Here is a 22,575-nt window from a genome sequence, read left to right as displayed (position 1 = left end):
TGAGTTTCCTAAGGCCATTGAGCTTTCCAAATCCTCTGAATTCTCCGAATCTACCGCATTTTCTAAATCCACTGAACCCACCGAATCTCCATAGTTTCGGAATATTAATCAAATTAGTAGTAATAAAGAATTAGGATTAGAATTAGATTTAGAGGGGTTAAATATCGAAGAAAAGGAGTATATTATAGATTTAGTCGCGAAGCATATAGAAAATTTCAAAATACCAGGGAGACAATTGGGACCCGCCAGTACAGCTAAATGCTCTCTCGATACCATCGACGAAATTCCTGTCCACACTAAGCAATACAGATTTCCTCCCGTTCATAAAAGTGAAATTAACCGGCAAGTACAAGAACTATTAGACCAGGATATAATTGAACCCTCCTTTTCCCCTTACAACTCTCCGGTATGGATTGTACCGAAGAAAGCAGACGGGGACGGTAATAAACGCTGGCGGATGGTCATAGACTTCCGTCATTTAAATGAAAAAACAATCGCTGACAAATATCCTTTGCCCAATATAACAGAAATCTTAGATCAACTAGGGGAGGCCAAATACTTTACAATATTAGATTTAGCATCAGGATTCCATCAAATCGAAATGTCTGGGAGAGATGCACATAAAACCGCATTCTCTACCCCTTATGGACAATATCAATTCAAACGAATGCCTTTTGGGTTGAAAAACGCGCCTGCTATTTTCCAACGTGTTATGGATTCGGTATTGACAGGGTTACAGGGGACAGAGTTGTTCGTTTATATGGACGACATCGTTATTTATGCCAGAACCCTCGAAGAGCACACGGTAAAGTTCGAGAGGTTGATGAAAAGACTGAGAGACGCCAATCTCAAATTACAGCCTGAGAAATGCAGTTTCCTGAGGAAAGAAGTGGTATATTTAGGGCACGTCATTAGCGAAGACGGAGTTAGGGCAGACCCGAAGAAAATAGGGGCCCTTCAGACTTTTCCCTTACCTAAAAACCCTAAGAATATAAAACAATTCCTGGGACTCGTAGGCTATTACCGACGATTTATCCCCGGGTTTTCTAAAGTCGCAAAACCCTTGACGGACCTACTACAAAAAGCGAAACCTTTCGTTTGGACTCATTTACAGCAAAAGGCGTTCGAAACGTTGCGGGACGCCCTGTGTACGGCTCCGATACTCCAGTACCCGAATTTCGACAAGCCTTCATAATCACAACAGATGCATCGGGTTACGCGATAGGCGCGGTGTTGAGCCAAGGAGACGTAGGCAAAGATCTGCCGATTTCATATGCGTCGCGGGTACTAAGCAAAACCGAGGCGAAATATTCCACCATAGAAAAAGAATGTTTAGCCATCTATTACGCCATTTCCACCTTTCGACATTACATTTACGGGCATAAATTCACGGTGATCACCGACCATAAGCCGCTGGTGTGGCTCAAAAACGCAAAAGATAAATCGTCCAGACTTTGGAATTGGTGGCTGAAGATCTCTGATTTCGACTTTGAAATAAAACATAAGCCCGGAAAAATTAACGACAACGCAGACGCCCTCTCAAGAAACCCTCCAGAATATGTCCTTTTCAGTCGTGTTATTTATTACCCCGACTGCAATAAACCTCAGCTATGCGGACCCCCCGTTAGCCTCTTTACGGACCAAGAGACAGAAACTGGTACACACTGTTTAGACTACGAGGAACCTGAGCCGATAAACATACTGGACAAAGCCGAAATCTATGCTCCCCATGAAGACCCCAGTGGCGACGAACTGACCGACGACGAAATAATAGACGATATAAATGACACCGTGCAAACTACTACACCCGAAAACAGCGACTCGCCTAAGTTTGCTGAAACACGCGATTGCCTGACAAATCGACGCGATAACATCGTTATTTTTACTGATTGCAAAGGAGAACCCGTTGACAAAGGCGCTCTGAAATTACGTGAAGAGAACCTTTTGCCCTCTTATCAAGAACTGACACTAACTGAGGCCCATATAATTTACCAAAATCAGAAGGTCCTTGTAACTCTTCCAATAAAAAGGGAACACAAAGATTTACTCACCGACGAAGATTTAAATCTAGCTTTGTTATCATTACTGCAAGTACAAGACACTTTCAAATTTAAGACCATATGCCTAGCTAAAACAGAGTCCATAGATGACATTCCTTGGAAACGAATTGTAAATCTACTAAAACGAATTTTTATTGGCAGAGAGATCACCTTTATAGTCTGTAAGCAATTAGTAATAACCCCAGATAAGCAAGCACGGAAAACCTTAATTAAAGAATATCACGAGTCTAGCTCAGGAGGGCACAAGGGTATCTCGAAAACGTACAACAGAATGCGGCCTTACTAACATTGGAATTCCATGAAAAGGGATATCCAGGAGTTCATTCAGAATTGCCGGGGCTGTCAACTCCGCAAATTAATTCGAATAAAAACCAAGCAACCGATGGTCTTAACGGACACACCGGGAGCTTCGTTCGATAAAATAGCTTTAGACATAGTAGGACCGTTACCCGAGACCCTTAAGGGCAATAAATACATCTTAACAATGCAGGACCTTTTGACGAAATTCCTAATTGCAGTACCCCTACCTGCGGCCAATAGTATCGAAACGGCACAAGGATTACTGAAAAGGTGTATCTGTGTATTTGGAGTACCAAAAGCTTTATTAACGGATCAAGGGTCAAATTTCCTATCTAGCATTATGAAAAGCGTAGCGAAAAAGTTCAACATCAAACAATTCCGGACTACAGCCTATCATCCACAGTCAAACGGGTCTTTGGAAAGGTCCCACCATGTATTAGTGGAATATTTAAAAGCTTACGTTAACACTAGTTACACTGACTGGGATGAGTGGCTCGAGACCGCCACGTTCTCGTATAACACTAGCGTACATGAGAGTACCCAGTTCACACCCCATGAATTGATATTCGGTAGAATCGCCAGGATTCCGGCATCAGACCCGCCGTTAGAAGAGTCTACTGAACATACGTATGTCGAATACGTTACAGAACTATTCCATCGTGTAAATAATGCTCAAGCTCTGGCTAGAGAAAATTTGCAGAAATCAAAAGAAAGAAATAAAAGATATTACGACGCGCGCGTAAAACCTGTCACATTCAGGGAAGGGGACTGGGTATACGTGGTAAAGGAACCTAGAGTTGGGAAATTCGCGAATCAATATGAAGGACCCTTCGAAATCCTAGAGACTCTTTCTAACAATAATCTTAAGATTAGATATAAGAATAAAATGCGTATTATACATAACGATAAAGCTAGACTAAGTAAGGACGTTCCTGGATTGCAGGACGCAGCATGTACGTCTCATCTCCCCACTTCTTCCTCATCTTAACATTCGCACGTCTCTGCGCTGGGCTGATTGGTTATGACTGCCGAGGGCCCCATCTAAATGTTACCACCATCAGCCTATTAGATGTAGAAGACTGCAATATAAAGAACATCCAAACCGAAACCACTCCTACCTATATCCAAGTCCTCCAAATCGCTGATTATCAACCCATCGAGATCATACAATGTTTGGTCCATTATTCAAGAACCGTAAAATACTGCGGAATGCACTCACACACCTCTGAAGTGCACAACGGGTTTGTCTCTTACATCAAGGAAATTAACGAACAACAATGCCGCACCATGCACTCTACCGGTGTTTTCTACTTCAACGATCGTATAGTAATATCAGACTTGAAACCAAACTCTACCACCTCCAGGCCAGTCACGCTGCAGGAAGGATAGACAATGACGGGAAATGTATCGGAACTTACTATGCAGATACTTACGGGTCCTGGGATAACGTGATCGTTCAGGGGTCACTGGAAATTACGCTTAAATCTGGAATAAGCATCTTACGAACACCCACAGGTAAAATTAATCTACCCTCTGGAACGGTATGCCACGCTGGAGATCTGGAATGCATGGATGTGCAAGACGGGAACACATATTGGCAGTTAACTCCTTCCAGTACTGGCGACTTCTCTGGGTATCACGTCCTATATGAAGGCAAAGCCCAGAAGATTCAAGAAGTTGGATCAACGAACGCACCCGAGGTCTTCTCCGTTATCTCTAATGACATCACTTTCGCCCTGACTCGCACGACTAGCCTGAAGATATGTGGATATGAGTTATATCGCACAGAACACCCTAAATTATTCGTATTGGAAACTCAAGCAGGAAATACTTTCCCAAAATTCAGGGACATGTCAGTTGAAAACATGGACCTATTCACTTACATAAATTCGAAGTTTATATACGTAGAAAGACATATCCGCAACCAGGTAAATTCATTATATACGTATATCATCAGGCAAAAGTGTGATATGGAGCGTCAACTGTTGGAGATCACATTGTCGACTGCTGCCTCTAACCCCACCGATTTCGCGTACACACTTATGAAAGGACCGGGATACACTGCGGATCTAGCAGGGGAAGTAATCTACGTTATAAAATGCATCCCTGTGCGAGTGGAGATTCGGGAGACATTGGAGTGTTTCCTAGAACTCCCAGTAACCTACCTCAACGAATCGTACTTCGTGGCCCCCCGATCAAGGATTTTAAAGAGGTATGGCACTAAGAGAGATTGCTCCAGCGTCTTACCAACACGCCATTTGACTGAACATGGATGGGTGCGCCTGTTACCAAAAGCTCTGGACGTAAGTGCCCCAGAAAAGCTGAAGCCGAAAACCCGACTTACCTGGAGGTACCTATCACCTGGAAACTTGGCTACTTCCGGTATATACAGCCAGAATGATATTGACCGATTGCGAGACCACATCATGTTCTCGGCCGAAAGACCAGCCCTGACCAATAACGTCATCAGAAGTTTCTCAGGACGACCATCCATGGAAGAGGGCATATCAATTCACCATTTATTAGACGAAACGGCACTGGAAAAAATTACCCAAACCACCATGGGAAAAATCTGGATGGGGATGACCACTTTCGGGACCACTAGTGCCGGGCTATTGGGAATATACATGGTATACGTCGTGATAAAGATGACCCTTGATACCCTGTTGCATGGTTACGCCTTGCACGCAGCCTATGGATGGGGAATTCACCTAGTGGGGGCATGTTGGAACTCGCTAAACAACTTGCTGTTGCACCAAGCTGTTGCGAGGAGACGGAATCCTGAACCCGAGGCCAGAAGGGGAGACAACGAAGCGGAGAGAACCGAAGAGGCAGCTCCCGAAGGATCACGCTCCAACACCGAACCGACATTGTATCCTACTTTACATAGATCACAAAGGTCCTTGGACCTCCGCAGGGACGATCTCGATGGGCAAAATAGCGCCCAAAACCCCTATCCTCCCAGTGCACCGAATAATCATAGCTCGATATTCCTAGACCTCACTAGAGCTTAATCACGTCACACTAACGACTGCTGACATTACTAACCACCCTTTATTTTAGTTTCCCTTCCAGATTTCTATAATTTTCCATCGCAGTACAATCATGGACAACGAGCAATTCTACATCAAAGGGGCAGCCAAGGTATACTGTACGAGGGGAGCCCGCATTGTATTAGACGGAGACATTGCCAGCCCGGGGCTTATTTGTCACCGGTGTTTCGATAACAAGGATCCGGAGGTGAAATAACTATACCACGCGCGGGAATACATACAGATTTCGAGAGCCACCCCTACAGAGAAGATAAAGTGCTTCGAATGCAAAGGGAAGATATACACCAGCTACCCCCGATGCCCGAGTTGTCTCATGTGTTTCATAGGCATACATAGACGATCCTAGGGATGAATGTCCCCACTGCGTCAAATTCATCCTGGAAAGCCGTACTAGGCGACTCAAAGCAGAAGAAGATGCTCAGGCCCACACCTCAGGAAATCAGCTTTAATTCCCTAAGTAGAGTAAAGCCCTTGTGGCTAACAATGGGCTCCCTGACCCCATTAGCATAAAAGAATTCGTCCAATTCTTTTATTTTTCCCAGGGGGGAAGGTGTAACATCCTTTTCCCTTGGGAGCACATATTATAGCAATAACGCTCCTCATAAGATAGTGGAGAGGGGGACAACCTCATGCGCGTTAACCCAACGCGCACCCCCACTCCGATGGTCAGAGAGTCCAGCCCTAGGTTAAGAACGTAGCGACTAATTTCAATTCAATTCATTCATTTTAATTCTTTTAACGAGGTCATACTTTTATTTTAATCGATTGTTACTTTTCCTTTTGTACTACTTGTATATCGTAGCATAATTATCATTTCGTAAGTAATTGTAATCAATTTTCGTATTTTCAATAATTATATTATTTTAATATCTTCCAAGTACAATCAGTGTGTATTATTCTCTCCGCATTTCCACTTCCCATCGATCACGAAGAGGCGCATCCAGACGAAAAGGTAAAAATCTCAGCATCATTCCGCACCACGAACGAATCGAATCGCGACCGGTCCCGGGCAAACTAGTCCAACGTATAGTACCCGAAACGGATTATTCACGAACGAGCCGATCTTACATATTGAAATCCGTCCACGCGAACCGGGACGTTACAATGGTGTCAAGTTTAGAAATATTTCAGAAAACTAGAAGTGTAATTAAATAATTGTGCAATCGTGGGTATTGTACAGGCTTCGCTGAGTGTGAAATAAACGCGTAAAAACAGCTAAAATTCTTAATTCTTTTATGTAATCGAATTATTAAAGCCGTAATATAATGCTTTTATTTAAGAATTCAATACTTGTCCTCAGAATCATGCTGTAAGATAATTATAAATATAATTTTTTAATAAATATTAATTTTAAAGCTGATTATTGTATTTTGAAAAATAGATTTATTCATTAGACCCTTGAGAAACAAAAATAAACCTTCGGCGGAGCTCGAAGCAGACCTCGCGCATAGATAATAATACATAGAATAAGGTATACAATATCTTTAGTAAAAAAATTCTTCTTCGCTTAAGGAGTTTAAAAATAATATTTGATGTAAATGTTCGGATGACAGCCGATTTCTGGCTTCATTCATAATATTTCCTGCCTTTGAGAATAATCTCTCGAAAGGCACGGATGTGGCACTAATTGGTAAGTACTTTGAAGCTAATTTTTTTAAATCTGAGTACGATTTACCAAAATTAGTATTCCAAAAAGTAATTGGATTGGTTTCCAATGTACAATTGTCGAAATTGATGTAGTACTCCAATGATCTCGGCATACTATCTAAGCAGTGATGCTGATCATGCTTTAATTTATTTTCTGCTGCTACTAATATTTTATGAAAGCTCCAAACATCACTAATATCTTCTTCAGCATTCACATCAATAATGCAGTCTTCTTTAGAGGTTTCACAGTTATTTACAAGTAGTAATTCGTTTTTAATAAATGATATAGTTACTTCTAATGCTCTTTCATTACTAAAATGTAATAGCTTGAACCTAGGGTCCAGTATTGTAGCAATGGCTAATATCTTATTATTCTCAATGCCTCCAAATCTGTCTTGTAAAGCACTTATTAATAATGCACATAGATGTTTCCCAACTATTGTTTGCATATTTAAACCCTTTAGCTTGTTACTTAAACAGTTAACTACTGGTATAACTTTACTCACACTAACATGGTATTCTGCACAAAGTTCTTTCGTAATTTGTTCTAAAGGACGTAAAGCTTTCATTAGTTCAGACACTGTTTGCAGTTCGATTGCAGATAATATTGGTGGAGATTCGGGAAACTGCAACAATATTGCTCCTGCTATCAAAGATAGTTCAGTAAATCGTTCGAGCATGTGAAATGTGGAATTCCATCGAGTCGGAACACTTTGAATTAATTTTAGGCTACTTTTTTTTCTTATTTCATCAGATGTCACGACTGAGTGTTTAAAAAATGTTACAATTGTTTTTACTTTATCCACAATTTCTTTGATATTCTTGTCACTTAACACTTGTGTTGCTACCAGGTTTAATGAATGAGCAAAACATGAAACAAATCTGTCATCACCAAATGCATTTTTAATTGCTCTTGTCATGTTTGATGCATTATCACTCACAATAGCTACTACATTTGTATTTTTGATTTTCCACATTTCTAGAATCTCCAATATCCACTCACTAATGTTATTAGCTGTATGGCGCTCTGACAATCCAAGTACACTTAATGTTGCAGTTTTCAATGTATTATTCCAAACATAATGGGCTGTTAAGCCAATATAACTTTTTGTGTTAATAGTATCGGTCCAAATGTCTGTTGTTAGTGATATATGGTCCACATTAGATAATCTTTCAGACACTATTGAGGATAACGCCGAGTATTTTTCTTCTATTAATTTTGTAATTAATTTTCTACTTGGAACTTGATACATTGGTACACTAACTTTCATCAATTTTTGGAAACCTTTTTTTTCAACAGTATTTAATGGACAATTATCTCTGGCAATCATGTACAATATTGCATTCGTTATTTCTGTTGATTTTTTTCCACCAACTAAAATTTAAGAAATGTAGCTTTCAAAAGTAATATATTTTGTGGTAATATAAAAATAAACGTAGGATAAAGCTTTACATACGTTCAAAAGATTTCATCGAAGCAACTGATTTAGATATAGTTGGTTGATTATGTAAATACTTATTTTCCATTGATCTTTTTTTTCTTAGCACAGTTGCAGCTGCAACTTTAGACGTTAGTGGTGTAGGTGATAATAACGTATGCTGGTTAGACGTGGATGGCTCAGATGATGATGATGATAACGTACTTATTAGGCCAGAAGAGAGTAGCTGAGATGATGATGGCGTGCTTATTAGACTAGACATGGATGGCTTATCAATTAATTCTTCTATCTCTGTACAAGACTGTTAACATTTACATTTTATTTTAATAAAGAATATTAGTAAATATTAAAGAAAAATATAAACTTACTTCCATCCTTGATTTTTTAAGAACAGGCCCTTCAAAACCTTCTAAAACTTCAGGATGCTTTTTTTTCAAATGTTTCAACATATTGCTTGTATTTCCACTTGAAACAATCACCGAATTGCAAAAACTGCATTTTACTCCTTGGGAGACTTTAGTGAAATACTTCCAAGCAATGCTTCCGTGTGGAGGCACTGTAAATAAAATTGAAATTTGACGTGGAATTATTTAAAACTGAAATAGAATAAAAGAAGTTTAACTCCAATTAAGAATAGATATAATACTTTAATAAATTCTGATATATCTTACTGAATATATATATATATTATTTGTTCTCATTTTGATAATCTTATTGTTTTCATCATACCTTCTATGTTTAATTATTTTTTACAGATGTCAATTTTGCTTATTTGCTTCTTAAGAAAGCAAAAAGTAGTTTTGGAATGAGTAGTAACTACTTCAATAATCAAAATATTAAATTATTAGATAATGCAGATATCCAATTAAATTATACTGGCGCCAGTTTAATAAATGGTAAGCAATTTTATATTAATTATGTGAAGGTTATATAAAATTATTGATTTATAGATCATTACAATGCAGAAAATGTGGACGATCCAGCATCTATAGACGAAACTGTGGGCAATCTTATTCCTATAGAAGAAAATGTACAAAATACATCACTTAGAGAGGAAATTATGAGCGATCAAAGTCTTAGAGAAAAAAATGTTGACATTCCACCTTCCATAGAGGAAAATAATACACAAAGTAGTAAGCAAGAGATTTTACACATATTTATTATGTTCTATAATATGAAATGATAAATATAATTTATTCATGTAGATTCACATACATGGTCTAGGCAGGAAACTTTAATGTTGATTGATATATATAAACGTTTAGAGCATATTTTTAATGACGGAAAGATTTCCGTTAAACGGTGTTGGGAAAATGTTTCCCAAAAGATGATATTGCATAATTACAATATTCCAGGACCAAAATGTGCAATTAAGTTTCAAGCCTTGAAACGCCAATATAAAAAAATAAATGACCATAACAAAAAATCAGGCAATGCTCCAGCTCAAAAATGGGAATATTACGAGGTAAATTGATTTAATTTATGTTTGTTATAATAAGTAATTTTAATAACTAGGTATAAATTAAGATCATATTAGTTATAATCATATAATTGAATTTGCAGGTTATGCATGAAATACTTGGTAGTAAACCTTACATGAATCCAGAAGCCATAGCGGGAGCAATGTTGTAGATGAAAATGAAAATTATGAACCACCAGGTAAATTTTATCAAGTTAACATTTTATAACATCCAATAGTATTAGGTTTAGTTTAGAAATATAAGCACCATTAATAATATTTTGTTGTAGGAAAGAAAAAAAAGCTAATTGACATATTCAAAAATTATACAGAAAAATGTTTAGCTGAAAAAGAAAAATCTAGAGAAGAAGCAAGAAAAAGACACGAAGAGAAACTTGAACATTTAAAAAGAATTGAAAATATTCTTCTTAGTGTATCAAAGAAATAGTTTATTTAGAAATATTTATTATTTTTAAGGATATAGAGAGGTTGACATTTTTTTCAATTAATGTTCCTGTTTTTTATTTTATTACATGCAAGTATTACCAGATTATTCTAGTTTTGTTATAATTTGACTTTTATTATTTATTTTCTTAAGATAATATAAAATAAGTATAATAATGTAAAAAACATTTGTAGAAAAAATGTGATATTAATTATTAAATTTTTAAACATTTATTCAGAATTTCTGTGTGTAAGATAGTATAAGATAGCATTACGCTTCAATATTGCCTCTTCTTTATCTTGCGAGCTATTACCTATGTTATACGACAGTTCTTCGTTTGAAGATTCTACTGTTGTTTCATCAGTAACAATCGGTATTTCAACGAGATCATTTTTTAAGATACAAATATTGTGCAGTATACAACATGCTATTATATATTTCGGGATCAGATCGGTTCTGGTCATGGGAAGTTTGTCCAGTATGCTCCGAAATCTTCCTTTCAATAAGCCTAATGATCTTTCTACTATCATTCGTGCTGATGAGTGACATTTATTAAATTGTACCTGATACTCTGAGAGTCGTCCATTATCTTTAAATGGGATAATTAAGTTTTTATGTAACTTATAAGCAGAGTCCCCTAATAAATGCGTATCATCGGGAAAGTTAGAATGTGTTAAAAGTTCTTCAAAATTCGATAGTCTAAATACTCGCATATCATGCACCGATCCAGCTTAACCACAATATGCATGCGTAAATTTTAAATTATGATCACATGTAACCTACATAACAAATATTATAAGGTATGAATGAAACTGTATAAGATAAAAATGTACACTGACCAGCATGTATGGCATCCTTCGATGAATTTAGGAATCGCATTATAAAGCCTGTTACCAATGACGGAAAAGAGCGGGAGCATACATTTTTTATTAAAAAAACTGTAAATGTTATTATTGAAAGTATTTTTATATAAAATGTATGCTAACTTCAGCTTTTTCGTTTTGAGTTATTGATGATGAGCGGTCCTAACGCAGCTCCTAAACGCATCAAGAAACGCCATACATGCCGGTCAGCGTACATGAAATTGTAATTATACATATAATTAATACCTGTAACTGTATTGAATGAAACCCTTTTCTATTTATATATGCCTCTGGGTATTTTTTTGGAGCTGCAATTTTTATATGCGTCGCATCAATTGCGTCGATAGTTTTTGGGAATCCATATCTTCTTTCGATTTCTGTAGAAGTTATTTTAGCTTCTTCTGCAGAAGGCCATCTAATAAATCTCCTCCGATGGCGATACAATGCGTTCATCACCTTCTTTAAGCAATACCAAGCCGTTGACTTGCTGACATTAAATCGATCGCTAACGCACCTATTAATTATAATATAAAAACTTTACCATGCTACAACTTTTTGAATTGAATTTTGGAAATTATTTTCTTATCTTTTTTCATCAAAACAAACTGCACCTGTAGGAATTCGGTGTTGCAAATACCCAAATAGCTATCAGTAATTGACTTTCTGGAGTTAGTGGATGTCTTCCAATTACAGACTTTCTTTGGAGCTCAGAAGTCAGAAGTTCTAATAAAAATCTAAATGTACTACGTTCTAATCTATAAATCAGAATAAGGTTTTTTTATACTACAAAGTGAATGGTCAAGAGGTGAATAAATCGAGCTCATATTAAAAAAAATGTTATATTATGTTATGTAAAATATAGCATTTTCAATTTATTAAGCCTGGTGTCACAAGCCTTATTTAAGTTAAATCGAGTATTTATACTATATTCTACGTAACATATAATATAGTATAATTAGCTTGATGTAACTTAAATAAGGCTTGTGACACCGGGCCTTAGGGGTTAAAATTAATGCAAGTTTACTCGCTCTAACAAAAGATGCAAATCATATTTTCTAGCGGCGTGCAGCAGAGCATAATTATGTAGAATTTTTTTGAGCGATTATACATTTAATTATTTGGATGTGTTTAAATGAAAATATAATATTTACCGAAAGTGACTTTTAAATTCTTTGTCTGTGTAAGCGTATACACTAGTTTCTACATAATTTCTAACGTTTCTTCGCGGTATGTTATGCTCTGTATTCATACTGATCATCATTTCAGCTGCATTAAGAAAATCTTCCTCATCAGATGTTTCTGATTCACTTTCCAAAAAATCTTGAAGAATGTTATAATAATAAAAAATAGTAGGATCCATATTACGTGCGCGTACATACAATAATATTGTAATATTGAAATAAATAATGTATACTTGATTCTAAACACGTCTCTTTTATTTAACTGTATATAGTGTAATGAAACGTGCAAATGAATTTGCAGCATACTGAAATATCGTTCGGTTTTAACATTTTACTTTTAATCTAAAGTATACTTCGAATAATCAAACGCTATTCGCAGTATACTTAATGACGTAATACTGCCAGTACTGGCAGTAAATTCCCGAACACGGCCAGAGATAATTCATAATATGTATGGCTGTGTATGTAACGTGTGTGTTTGATAGGCAGGATGACTGAGAAAGTATTCATCTTTGCTATAATACTTCATGGCCTCAGTGTTGCCAATCTTAAATAACCAAATTACTAACGGCGGGTGGTAAAGTGTCGCCGTATCCAATAAACATTATTTTTATTCTACATACCAATATAATTTCAATGTGGCAAAAAAAGGGAAAATAATTACTGAACAAGCAACATGCCTTAAAACAGTTGCTCCTAATTCTTAATATAATAAACCAATAATTCCTTGTTTTTTAAGCAAATGTGTTTATTTTACTAATTAACTTTAAAATTATAAATAACAATTTCACGCAAAAAATTTATTAAAACGCATTAATTATAATTTAACACTATACGTGTAATTGTAAAGAAAATCCTTTATACTGTATTTCTTATTATTTAAAAAATGAAAAAGAGTCAGGTGAAAATTCGGCATTTCAAAATTGTCTATATAAATGATAATTGATATCTTCTACCATTAAACTCAATTTCATTGAAATCCTGTCACGATAATGAATTTACATACCAAATAGGCTTTTCTTAATGTCTTTCAGTAAAAATAATCCCCAAAGTTAAAGACTTGTGACTCCGGGCCTAATTGTATCGGAAATTATTGCATATATTAATTATATATATATTATATGTGTATCGAAGTTTGATATTGAAGCCTTTGTATCGATACAGGCCTGTATCGAAGAAGAAAGTATTGATACAAAATATAGTAATATCGATATCAAAATATCGAAATTTCGATATATCGATACAATATCGCCATCACCAGAGATGAAACGGGAGATTGCTCATGCGAGGTCCCAAGGCAATCCCTACCGGTAGGCGGCGCTGGTGTTGGCAAACGCATCTCATGTCTATCTAACCCCTAACGCCATCTATCGGAAGAGACCACGAAGCACGAGCGTTAAGCTTAGAATAGGGTAAAACAGATATGCATTGTTGCCAGAAAACGGACTAAAGAGAGAGCGGAGATATTTTCTCGGACCTCTCTGTCTTTCTCGCTGTTAGCGTCTAGCAGAAGATACGAGGCAAAATCTTTCCGTTTCGCTTTGCCGAAAATCTACCAATATTCGATGTCATTTACATTTGCAGCCCAATGCCTTTATACATGATTTTTTCAGCATATTTATTTATGAGCATTGACTTATTTAAATCAATAATAAATTAAGGAAATGCGTATTTGATATATAATAATTATTTTAACTATAATTTCATCGTTATATTTCGCTTATTTCCGTAAAATCTGCATTTCTTTAGTTTATTATTAATTATTGTAAGTCAATGGCCATTAAAAAAAATTTAATCTTAAAAAAAAAAGAAAAGTACCGATCAGGAATCGAACCCGGACCCACGAATCGCCACGCGATTACCTTACCGCCTAGACCACGAGGCTTCTTCAGTGCATCGTAAACAGATAGTCTTCTTAAGGGCTTAAAATCTTCTATTGAACTATATAAATAAACGAGCAACCGACAGCTTTATTCATTATTATTCTATCATAATGGTACACAAATTAAAGAATAATTATATAATGAATAGTTTTCAAAAGCTTTTCCAATAACCAAGAACGGAAACTGCGAGCGTTGATTATTTATCTTCGTTCTTGGCTATTGAAAAAGCTTTTGAAAACTATTCAAAATATAATTATTCCTTAATTTGTGTACCATTATGACAGAATAATAATGAATAAAACTGTCGGTTGCTCGTTTATTTATATGGTTTAAAAGAAGATTTCAAGCCCTTAAGAAGACTATCTGTTTACGTTGCACTGAAGAAGCCTCGTGGTCTAGGCGGTAAGGTAATCGCGTGGCAATTCGTGGGACTGGGTTCGATTCCTAATCGGTACTTTTCTTTTTTTTTAAGATTAAATTTTTTTTAATGGCCATTGACTTACAATAATCAATAATAAACTAAAGAAATGAAGATTTTACGGAAATAAGCGAAATATAACGATGAAATTATAGTTAAAATAATTATTATATATCAAATATGCATTTCCTTAATTTATTATTGATTTAAATAAGTCAATGCTCATAAATAAATATGCTGAAAAAATCATGTATAAAGGCATTAGGCTTCAAATGTAAATGACATCGAATATTGGTAGATTATCGGCAAAGCGAAACGGAAAGATTTTGCCTCGTATCTTCTGCTAGACGCTAACAGCGAGAAAGACAGAGAGGTCCGAGAAAACATCTCCGGTCTCTCTTTAGTCCGCTTTCTGGCAACAATGCATATCTGTTTTACCTTATTCTAAGCTTAACGCTCGTGCTTCGTGGTCTCTTCCGATAGATGGCGTTAGGGGTTAGATGGACCTGAGACGCGTTTGCCAACACCAGCGCCGCCTACCGGTAGGGATTGCCTCGGGACATCGCATGAGCGGCAGGAGGCAGGAATGATTATACTCCCTCTTTTTCAATTTACATCCGCGAGAGGCGCGCATGTTCCCGGTCAAAGTTACTTAACTAGCGTATACTGACTAATAGTGTTTGTTATTTACGCGTATATATGCATATTTGCGTATATATGGATATATAAATGTAGAAGTTTTTACTAAATGACAGTTATGGGTACGTCCTCGTATCTACCCATATTTATGTATATTATATAGTATATACGAGTATATATATATATATGATACAGAGCTGTTAGAGAAGTACGATTGACTCAAATTTTGATATTTTTGTGTGTGAGTTGTATAGTGCCTCTAGGCACTAAGCGATATATATTATCAGTGCTTGTTTTTTCTGCAAAAGTTTAAAAAGTTTATTAAAATTTTATGTAGTCGTTACCTGTGGCATTATGTATATTTAATTTTGATATTGTACGAGACATTATATTTACTTCAGTAATATATTATACTTATTTTTTGAAGCCTATATTAATTCTTCGTTATATCCTAACATGTGTTAGTAGATTTTCTTTCAACAGAAATCTCAATTCAATCATAGTTCAACCAGTCAGTTTTGTACAATTCAAGCCACATAAACTATATTAAACAGAGTCGCTCAACTGAGACTTAACTAAGTTTTTGATTGAAAAGAAAGCTACTATTACATAAATAGCCCATATTAGCCCCGGGATTCATAAACAAAACTTAAGCTAAAGTTCAAGCTTAAGACGGGTAAAATCTATAGTCTACGTAACACATCTTATAGGTTTCAAGGTGAGCTTGAACTCAAGTTCTGTTTATGCATCCCGGCCTAGATTATTATAGGCACATTCACGGAGCATGCTTTTAGCACTGCAAACGCTACTGCGCATAGAAAAATGATTGAAATGTGTGTGCACAGTAGCGTTGATAGCGTCTCCGTGAACGTGCCCTAAACATCAACACAATCGGACATAAATATACCATTTGTGTCCGATTGTATCGATTTGTAGGCTTATTGAATAAAGCACCCTACACCCTATATTCTTTTAAAATTCGATTTATTTTACGATTAACTTTTGAAAAATAATATATAATCGAATAATCGAAGCTCAAAATAATTGGACAAATAATCGATTAATAATCGAGACCTCAATTTAATCGTCCACAATCGCCAATCCCTAGTTGTCATATTCCTATTATGCAGCCTCATAATAATGAAGTTGATTATTATAATAGGAAAGGTTTTCACAGTGTTATCCTACAAGGTGTATGCGATAGTAGCAGAAGATTTATAGATGTGCACATTGGTGTACCCGGACGAGTACACGATGCACGTGTTTTCCGGAACAGTCCCATTTTTAAAAATATTAAGTATCATAGTTTACTTTCTTCAAGAAATTACTTAATTGGTGATAGTGCTTACCCATTATCTAGTTTCCTACTGGTACCGTACAAGGACAATGGACATTTAAGTCAGGAGCAGCAACGACTTAATCAAAGGTTAAGCTCTACCCGGTCTACTATTGAGAGAACATTCGCTTTATTAAAAGGAAAATTTCGTAAATTAAAATATTTAGAAATGTCCAATATATCCCTTATTAATTATGCAATTGCATCGGCATGCATTTTGCATAATTTCATTTTAATGAAAGAAGGTTTTGCTGATGATGATGACTATGTTATTGATGAAATTGAAGAAGAAGAACAAGAGGATGAGGACATTTTTAATGCAGTTGATAACATAGGTCACAATAGAAGAAATGCTATTGCACAATCGTTATACTAAATAAAAACAAATTTCTATATTTTTTTTTAAATTAAATACTGCCTCCATAAAAAAGTCAATATTTTTATTATATATACTATGTATTACAGTTTATAATGTATTATATAAAGTCTATAATACAATTATCTTATTTAATAAACTAATATTCCTAGGGTCTGTAAGTTGTACAATTGGTAAATAAAAAAATACAGATATAAAAATGAATATATGTATGTAGAATTAAAAGAAAATAATTTTCAACCAAATATATGTTTTTGAAGTAATATATTTATTAATGCCATATTGTGCAAATTACTGTCCATTCTGAGGATTGAAATAATGGTAAAAGAAATTTTTATCAATATTACTTTAATATATAATGAGCATTTGTTTAATTAACCATAAGGCAACATGCTTCATACACCACACATAACAGTAAATATAACTGAAAAACAAAACAAATTATTTTTTTCCTAACTTAATAAGTCTTTTTAAATACTGTTTCCACATATAAACTATAAACAAAAATATTATGCGCAGCTGTAAATACATTAAGTAGTTTTAAATAATGCAATAATAATGAAATTTATCAAACGACACAACTCCAATTGTTCCTTTCAATTTTTAACCACTGAATCACATTTTCATTGTGAATTATTATTTCTCAAATTATCTGCTATTTCTTTTAAAATATTATTTCGCTCTTTGTGAATATTTACCATTTCATCTAGCGACATTCTCAATTTCTTTGATTCTTGAAGTTGATCTTTTCCTATCTCTAACATCTCTTTATGGAATCCATAATTTCGTTTCACAAGTTTCCTTTTCTTTTTATTTCCACTAATTTCATTATTGTTATTTTCAATATTTGTATCGGGAATATCTACATCACTTTCTGTATTTTCAGGAACAAGAATTTGATCGGAGCTTAATTCTAAAGGAGGTAAATTTAATATTGATGGATTTACCGTTTTGTCATTCTCCATCATAACTGTCATACTGCTCAAAGTATTATCCATGCTCACAGCTTTGTCCATTTCAAATATTTTTAGAAAAGTATTGTAATACTCCCATGTAACAGCCCCTCTTCCAGTATTTGTCTTTTTATTGTTGTCATAAATTTTTAAATATGTTTTCTTCAAATTTCTAAACTTCTTGTCTAATGCTTCACTACTGATATTATGACCAAATTTTAATAATTCATCTCTTATTTGGACCCATAATAATTTTTTTTTAATTATTGGAGACCTAAATTTCTCCTTTCTTTTATCATATTCATTGAACAAAAGTTGAATAGTGCTCCGTGTCCACAGAAACGTATCATCTACAAATGAAATATTAATTACTGGTTTATACGATAATTGTATATCTTTAGAAGATATTAAGAGTAATGGGTGTGCTTAATATATAGTTGCAACGTAGAATTAATTTGTAATACAAGAAACAATGGAGTAGGAAAAAATGTAGTAACAGGTTTAAATAAAGAATTATTATTATATAAAAGCACACACACTCACACACAGTTTGACATAAATATATTAAACAATAAAAACTTTCATATGTTAAATTACTGCCTTAACACTCTTTAATTTATTTAAGTCAAGTAAATTTTAAGCAGTAATAAAACTATACATTTGCATTTTTTACTCACCATTTACGTTTTCCTGTGTTCTTTGTACTTGAAACTCTAAATGCGAGGAATTATCTCTCACGTATGCCAATGCAAACTCAGCATCTAAACTAAAAAAACAGAAGTATTTTATTTATATATTTAAATTTATTCAATAAAAAACTATAATATTACAGCTATATTTATTATTTATATAATATTCGGATTTCAATGAGTGTTTAATTTATAACATTACCATTATTTATTCTAGCATGAATATCCTCCGTTTCTGTAATTGCATATAATATTCCATTAATATTATATTGATGCTCAAATGACATTATTTTTTTTCTGAAAAGTTAAATAAAGTTTCTTCACTTTTAAAACATTAAATCAGACATTTTTGATTACAACGAAACGGAATCCAGACTACTTGCAAACATTTAAATTTGTTTCACTGATCTAGAAATGTTAGGTAACTTTTAAATTCCGCGCGAATACTGCAGATTGAGCAGAAAGTGCGGCTGAGTGAGCGACTGAAAATTAGGCTCACGAAAATGGCGGCCGCTCACTCTGAGCAGCTTAATGAGCAGTTTCATTCAGTACATTTGCCTAGGGGATTAGGCAAGCGCTCCGTGAGCGCTCACTGAGCGGTTGTGCTTCTGGATGCACCCAGTAATGGCAGAGATGAAACGGGAGATTGCTCATGGCAGGGTCCTAAAATAATCCTTGCCGGTAGGCGGCGCTGATGTTTATTAGAAGTCGAAAATTCCATAAAACCACTAACGCCATCTGTCGGACGCGAATGGGAAGCACTTTGTTAGGCACACACACCATTACTGTGGTGCGAATGCGTGTGCAACCTCCTTCGGTTACCATCGCTCAGCTTCGGACATCTTCGTTATACATCGAGTTCGAGAGAGAACGGCATAGTTTTATCGGATCTCTCTCTCCCTCTCGATCTAACTTTCGTTTAGCCAAAGAGCCGAGTAAAATTCCTTTTCGTCCTGCTTCAATCCTCCTCCATCTTTCAAACCTCAGATTCGAGTTCGATTCCATCCAATAAATTTTTTTTTTTTTATTGTAGAATGTTTCTTTATTGCCATGAACATATTAGATTAAAAAATATGTAAAAATGGGATTTTAATATTCCATAATTATGCTCAAAATATTCTTATAAAGATTTAATTTTTATTTTATTAGTAATTCAAATAAGTTATTAATGACTACTATAAATATTCTAAAATTATAAAAAATGGAAAAAAAAAGTGTCGAAGAGGTCTCGAACCTGGGCTCACCGGTTCCAAAAGCCAAGACCTTACCACATGCGCTATAAGAGACTTAAGGATAAGTATGATAAACTTGCATAAACTTTATAGCTACAAATACGCGTACTCAGCTTTTGGAACCGGTGAGCCCAGGTTCGAGACCTCTTCGACTCTTTTTTTTTCCATTTTTTATAATTTTAGAATATTTATAGTAATCATTAATAACTTATTTGAATTGATAACGAAATAAAAATTAAATTTTTATAAGAACATTTTGAGCGTAATTATGGAATATTAAAACCCCATTTTTACATATTTTTTAATCTAATATGTTCATGGCAATAAAGAAACATTCAACAATAAAAAAAAAAAATTTATTGGATGGAATCGAACTCAAATCTGAGGTTTGAAAGATGGAGGAGGATTGAAGCAGGACGAAAAGGAATTTTACTCGGCTCTTCGGCTAAACGAAAGTTAGATCGAGAGGGAGAGAGAGATCCGATAAAACTATACCGTTCTCTCTCGAACTCGATGTATTGCGAAGATGTCCGAAGCTGAGCGATGGTAACCGAAGGAGGTTGCACACGCATTCGCACCACTGTAATGGTGTGTGTGCCTAACAAAGTGCTTCTCATTCGCGTCCGACAGATGGCGCTAGTGGTTTTATGGAATTTTCGATTTCTAACAAGCATCAGCGCCGCCTACCGGCAAGGATTAATTTAGGACAATGCCATGAGCAATCTCCCGTTTCATCTCTGCTGATACTACTGGTCGGCGGAAATACGTCAAAGGTTAGAGACTGTAGAGGGACCGCAATAGAGATATTTCTAATTACTAATTTCAAAATACATAATGCATGGTCCGTGAGCCAAGACAAATGTTAGTATTATTGTATCGTACATACATACCACAAGTTATAAAGTAGTATAAAGAAATAGAGTGACAGTTTTAACCCATTAACGTCCAAAATGTCAAAATTTCTTGCACGTTTTCAAAGTGATCTTTTCCTATGTAATTGGGGTTGAAAAAATTCTTGAACCACATATTCTGATGTAAAATTGCATGCTCTTTCAGAATCCGTTGCCAGAATCATGATAAAACTCACAGGAAAAGAGATATGCTCGATTGAAACATAAAAAACACCTAAATTTTCGAAAAAAAAAATTTTTAGGATTTTTTTTCGAAGTGTTACGGTGAAGATATCACCTTGCGACCGTGATCAAATGTGATCATGGGAGTTGAAGTTTAACAGGGAATTTTTTTGTTGACCTTGAACCATCGCTTCTTTACAAAATGGCGGAAAAAACGAATTTTTTTTTTTCAATCTTCATCAACTTTTTTCTCGAAATCTATGGTCTTTAGAAAAAAATTCATAAAAACAAAAATGCCTTAGAATCGCTCGAGGAACATTCTCAAATTTTTTCAGAATTTTTTGAGACAATTTTTGATTTTCCGGGAAACTTGTGAAATGGAATTTTCAAAAATGTCTCAAAAAATTCTGAAAAAATTTGAGAATGTTCCTCGAGCGATTCTAAGGCATTTTTGTTTTTATAAATTTTTTTCTAAAGACCATAGATTTCGAGAAAAAAGTTGATGAAGATTGAAAAAAAAAATTCGTTTTTTCCGCCATTTTGTAAAGAAGCGATGGTTCAAGGTCAACAAAAAAATTCCCTGTTAAACTTCAACTCCCATGATCACATTTGATCACGGTCGCAAGGTGATATCTTCACCGTAACACTTCGAAAAAAAATCCTAACAATTTTTTTTTTCGAAAATTTAGGTGTTTTTTATGTTTCAATCGAGCATATCTCTTTTCCTGTGAGTTTTATCATGATTCTGTCAACCGATTCTGAAAGAGCATGCAATTTTACATCAGAATATGTGGTTCAAGAATTTTTTCAACGCCAATTACATAGGAAAAAATCACTTTGAAAACGTGCAAGAAATTTTGACATTTTGGACGTTAATGGGTTAATCTTACCGACAGCTGTTATACTGATGGTATAAGTGAATAAATAAAGTGACGAAATTTGTAAAATGTACATAAAAATAATTTTTAAAAGTATATAAAGGACTGAACATTTTAGATAAGATAACAATAAATTTTATAATATAAAATGTAAGATAAAATATTTTGTGGTAATTTGTGGGATTTTATTTCAGATTAAATTATAGTAATGTGTTTACTATGTCACTACTGAGGATGGAGCTATGTAGATTGAATATTAAAATGAAAGGAATAGATTCACCATATTATGGTTACTGTTTCATCGCTGAGGATCAAACTGTGTTAATTGAGATGAATATTAAAATAAACAAGTCAACACAATGGGTAAATACTATACAAATAAAGAAGCTGACAGATTACATTTGTAATTTCAAATGTAAAATTTTATATAGTACGTTTTGGGATTTTGTTTCAGATTAAATTATTGTAAAGTGTTTACTATGTCAATGCTGAGAATGGAGCTATGTGGATCGAACATTAAAAAAAAAGAATAGATTCACCATAATGTTGTTTCTGTGTCATCGCTGATGAGGATCAAACTGTGTTAATTGAGACAGACATTAAAATAAATGAGTCAGCAATTTGGGTAAATACAATAATAAATAAAGAAAA

General features: G+C 34.8%; 2 protein-coding genes and 1 pseudogene across 2 annotated transcripts; 1 reads left to right on the top strand and 2 right to left on the bottom strand.

Annotated features, from left to right (window-relative positions):
• Positions 1-6,897: 6,897 nt before the first annotated feature.
• LOC136781065 (zinc finger BED domain-containing protein 4-like) lies at positions 6,898-8,948 on the bottom strand. Its single transcript, XM_066739758.1, has 3 exons — positions 8,868-8,948; positions 8,518-8,800; positions 6,898-8,435 (listed from the first exon to the last, which is right to left on the bottom strand). Exons 1-3 carry the CDS (start codon positions 8,946-8,948, stop codon positions 6,898-6,900), a joined length of 1,902 nt encoding a protein of 633 aa, XP_066595855.1.
• A 1,685-nt stretch (positions 8,949-10,633) lies between these two features.
• Positions 10,634-12,626, bottom strand: LOC136781062 (putative nuclease HARBI1; annotated as a pseudogene).
• Positions 12,627-16,511: 3,885 nt separating this feature from the next.
• LOC136781058 (putative nuclease HARBI1) lies at positions 16,512-17,099 on the top strand. The gene has a single exon (XM_066739732.1). It carries the CDS (start codon positions 16,512-16,514, stop codon positions 17,097-17,099), a length of 588 nt encoding a protein of 195 aa, XP_066595829.1.
• The last annotated feature ends 5,476 nt before the right edge of the window (positions 17,100-22,575 follow it).

The sequence above is a fragment of the Prorops nasuta genome, unplaced genomic scaffold (assembly GCF_024137725.1).
Source record: "Prorops nasuta isolate Cenicafe-Biocafe unplaced genomic scaffold, Cenicafe_Pnas_1.2 PNAS00002, whole genome shotgun sequence".
Taxonomy (NCBI): Eukaryota; Metazoa; Arthropoda; class Insecta; order Hymenoptera; family Bethylidae; genus Prorops; species Prorops nasuta.
The sequence above is the reverse complement of the archived record's forward strand: the minus strand, read 5'-3'. Positions and strand labels throughout refer to the sequence as shown.

Coding starts and splice junctions, on each gene's coding strand:
- LOC136781065 (XM_066739758.1), bottom strand. CDS start 8,948: ATGTTGAAACATTTGAAAAAAAAGCATCCTGAAGTTTTAGAAGGTTTT. Junction 8,801..8,867: donor TTAAAAAATCAAGGATGGAA/GTAAGTTTATAT, acceptor AAATGTTAACAG/TCTTGTACAGAGATAGAAGA. Junction 8,436..8,517: donor TTCGATGAAATCTTTTGAAC/GTATGTAAAGCT, acceptor CTTAAATTTTAG/TTGGTGGAAAAAAATCAACA.
- LOC136781058 (XM_066739732.1), top strand. CDS start 16,512: ATGCAGCCTCATAATAATGAAGTTGATTATTATAATAGGAAAGGTTTT.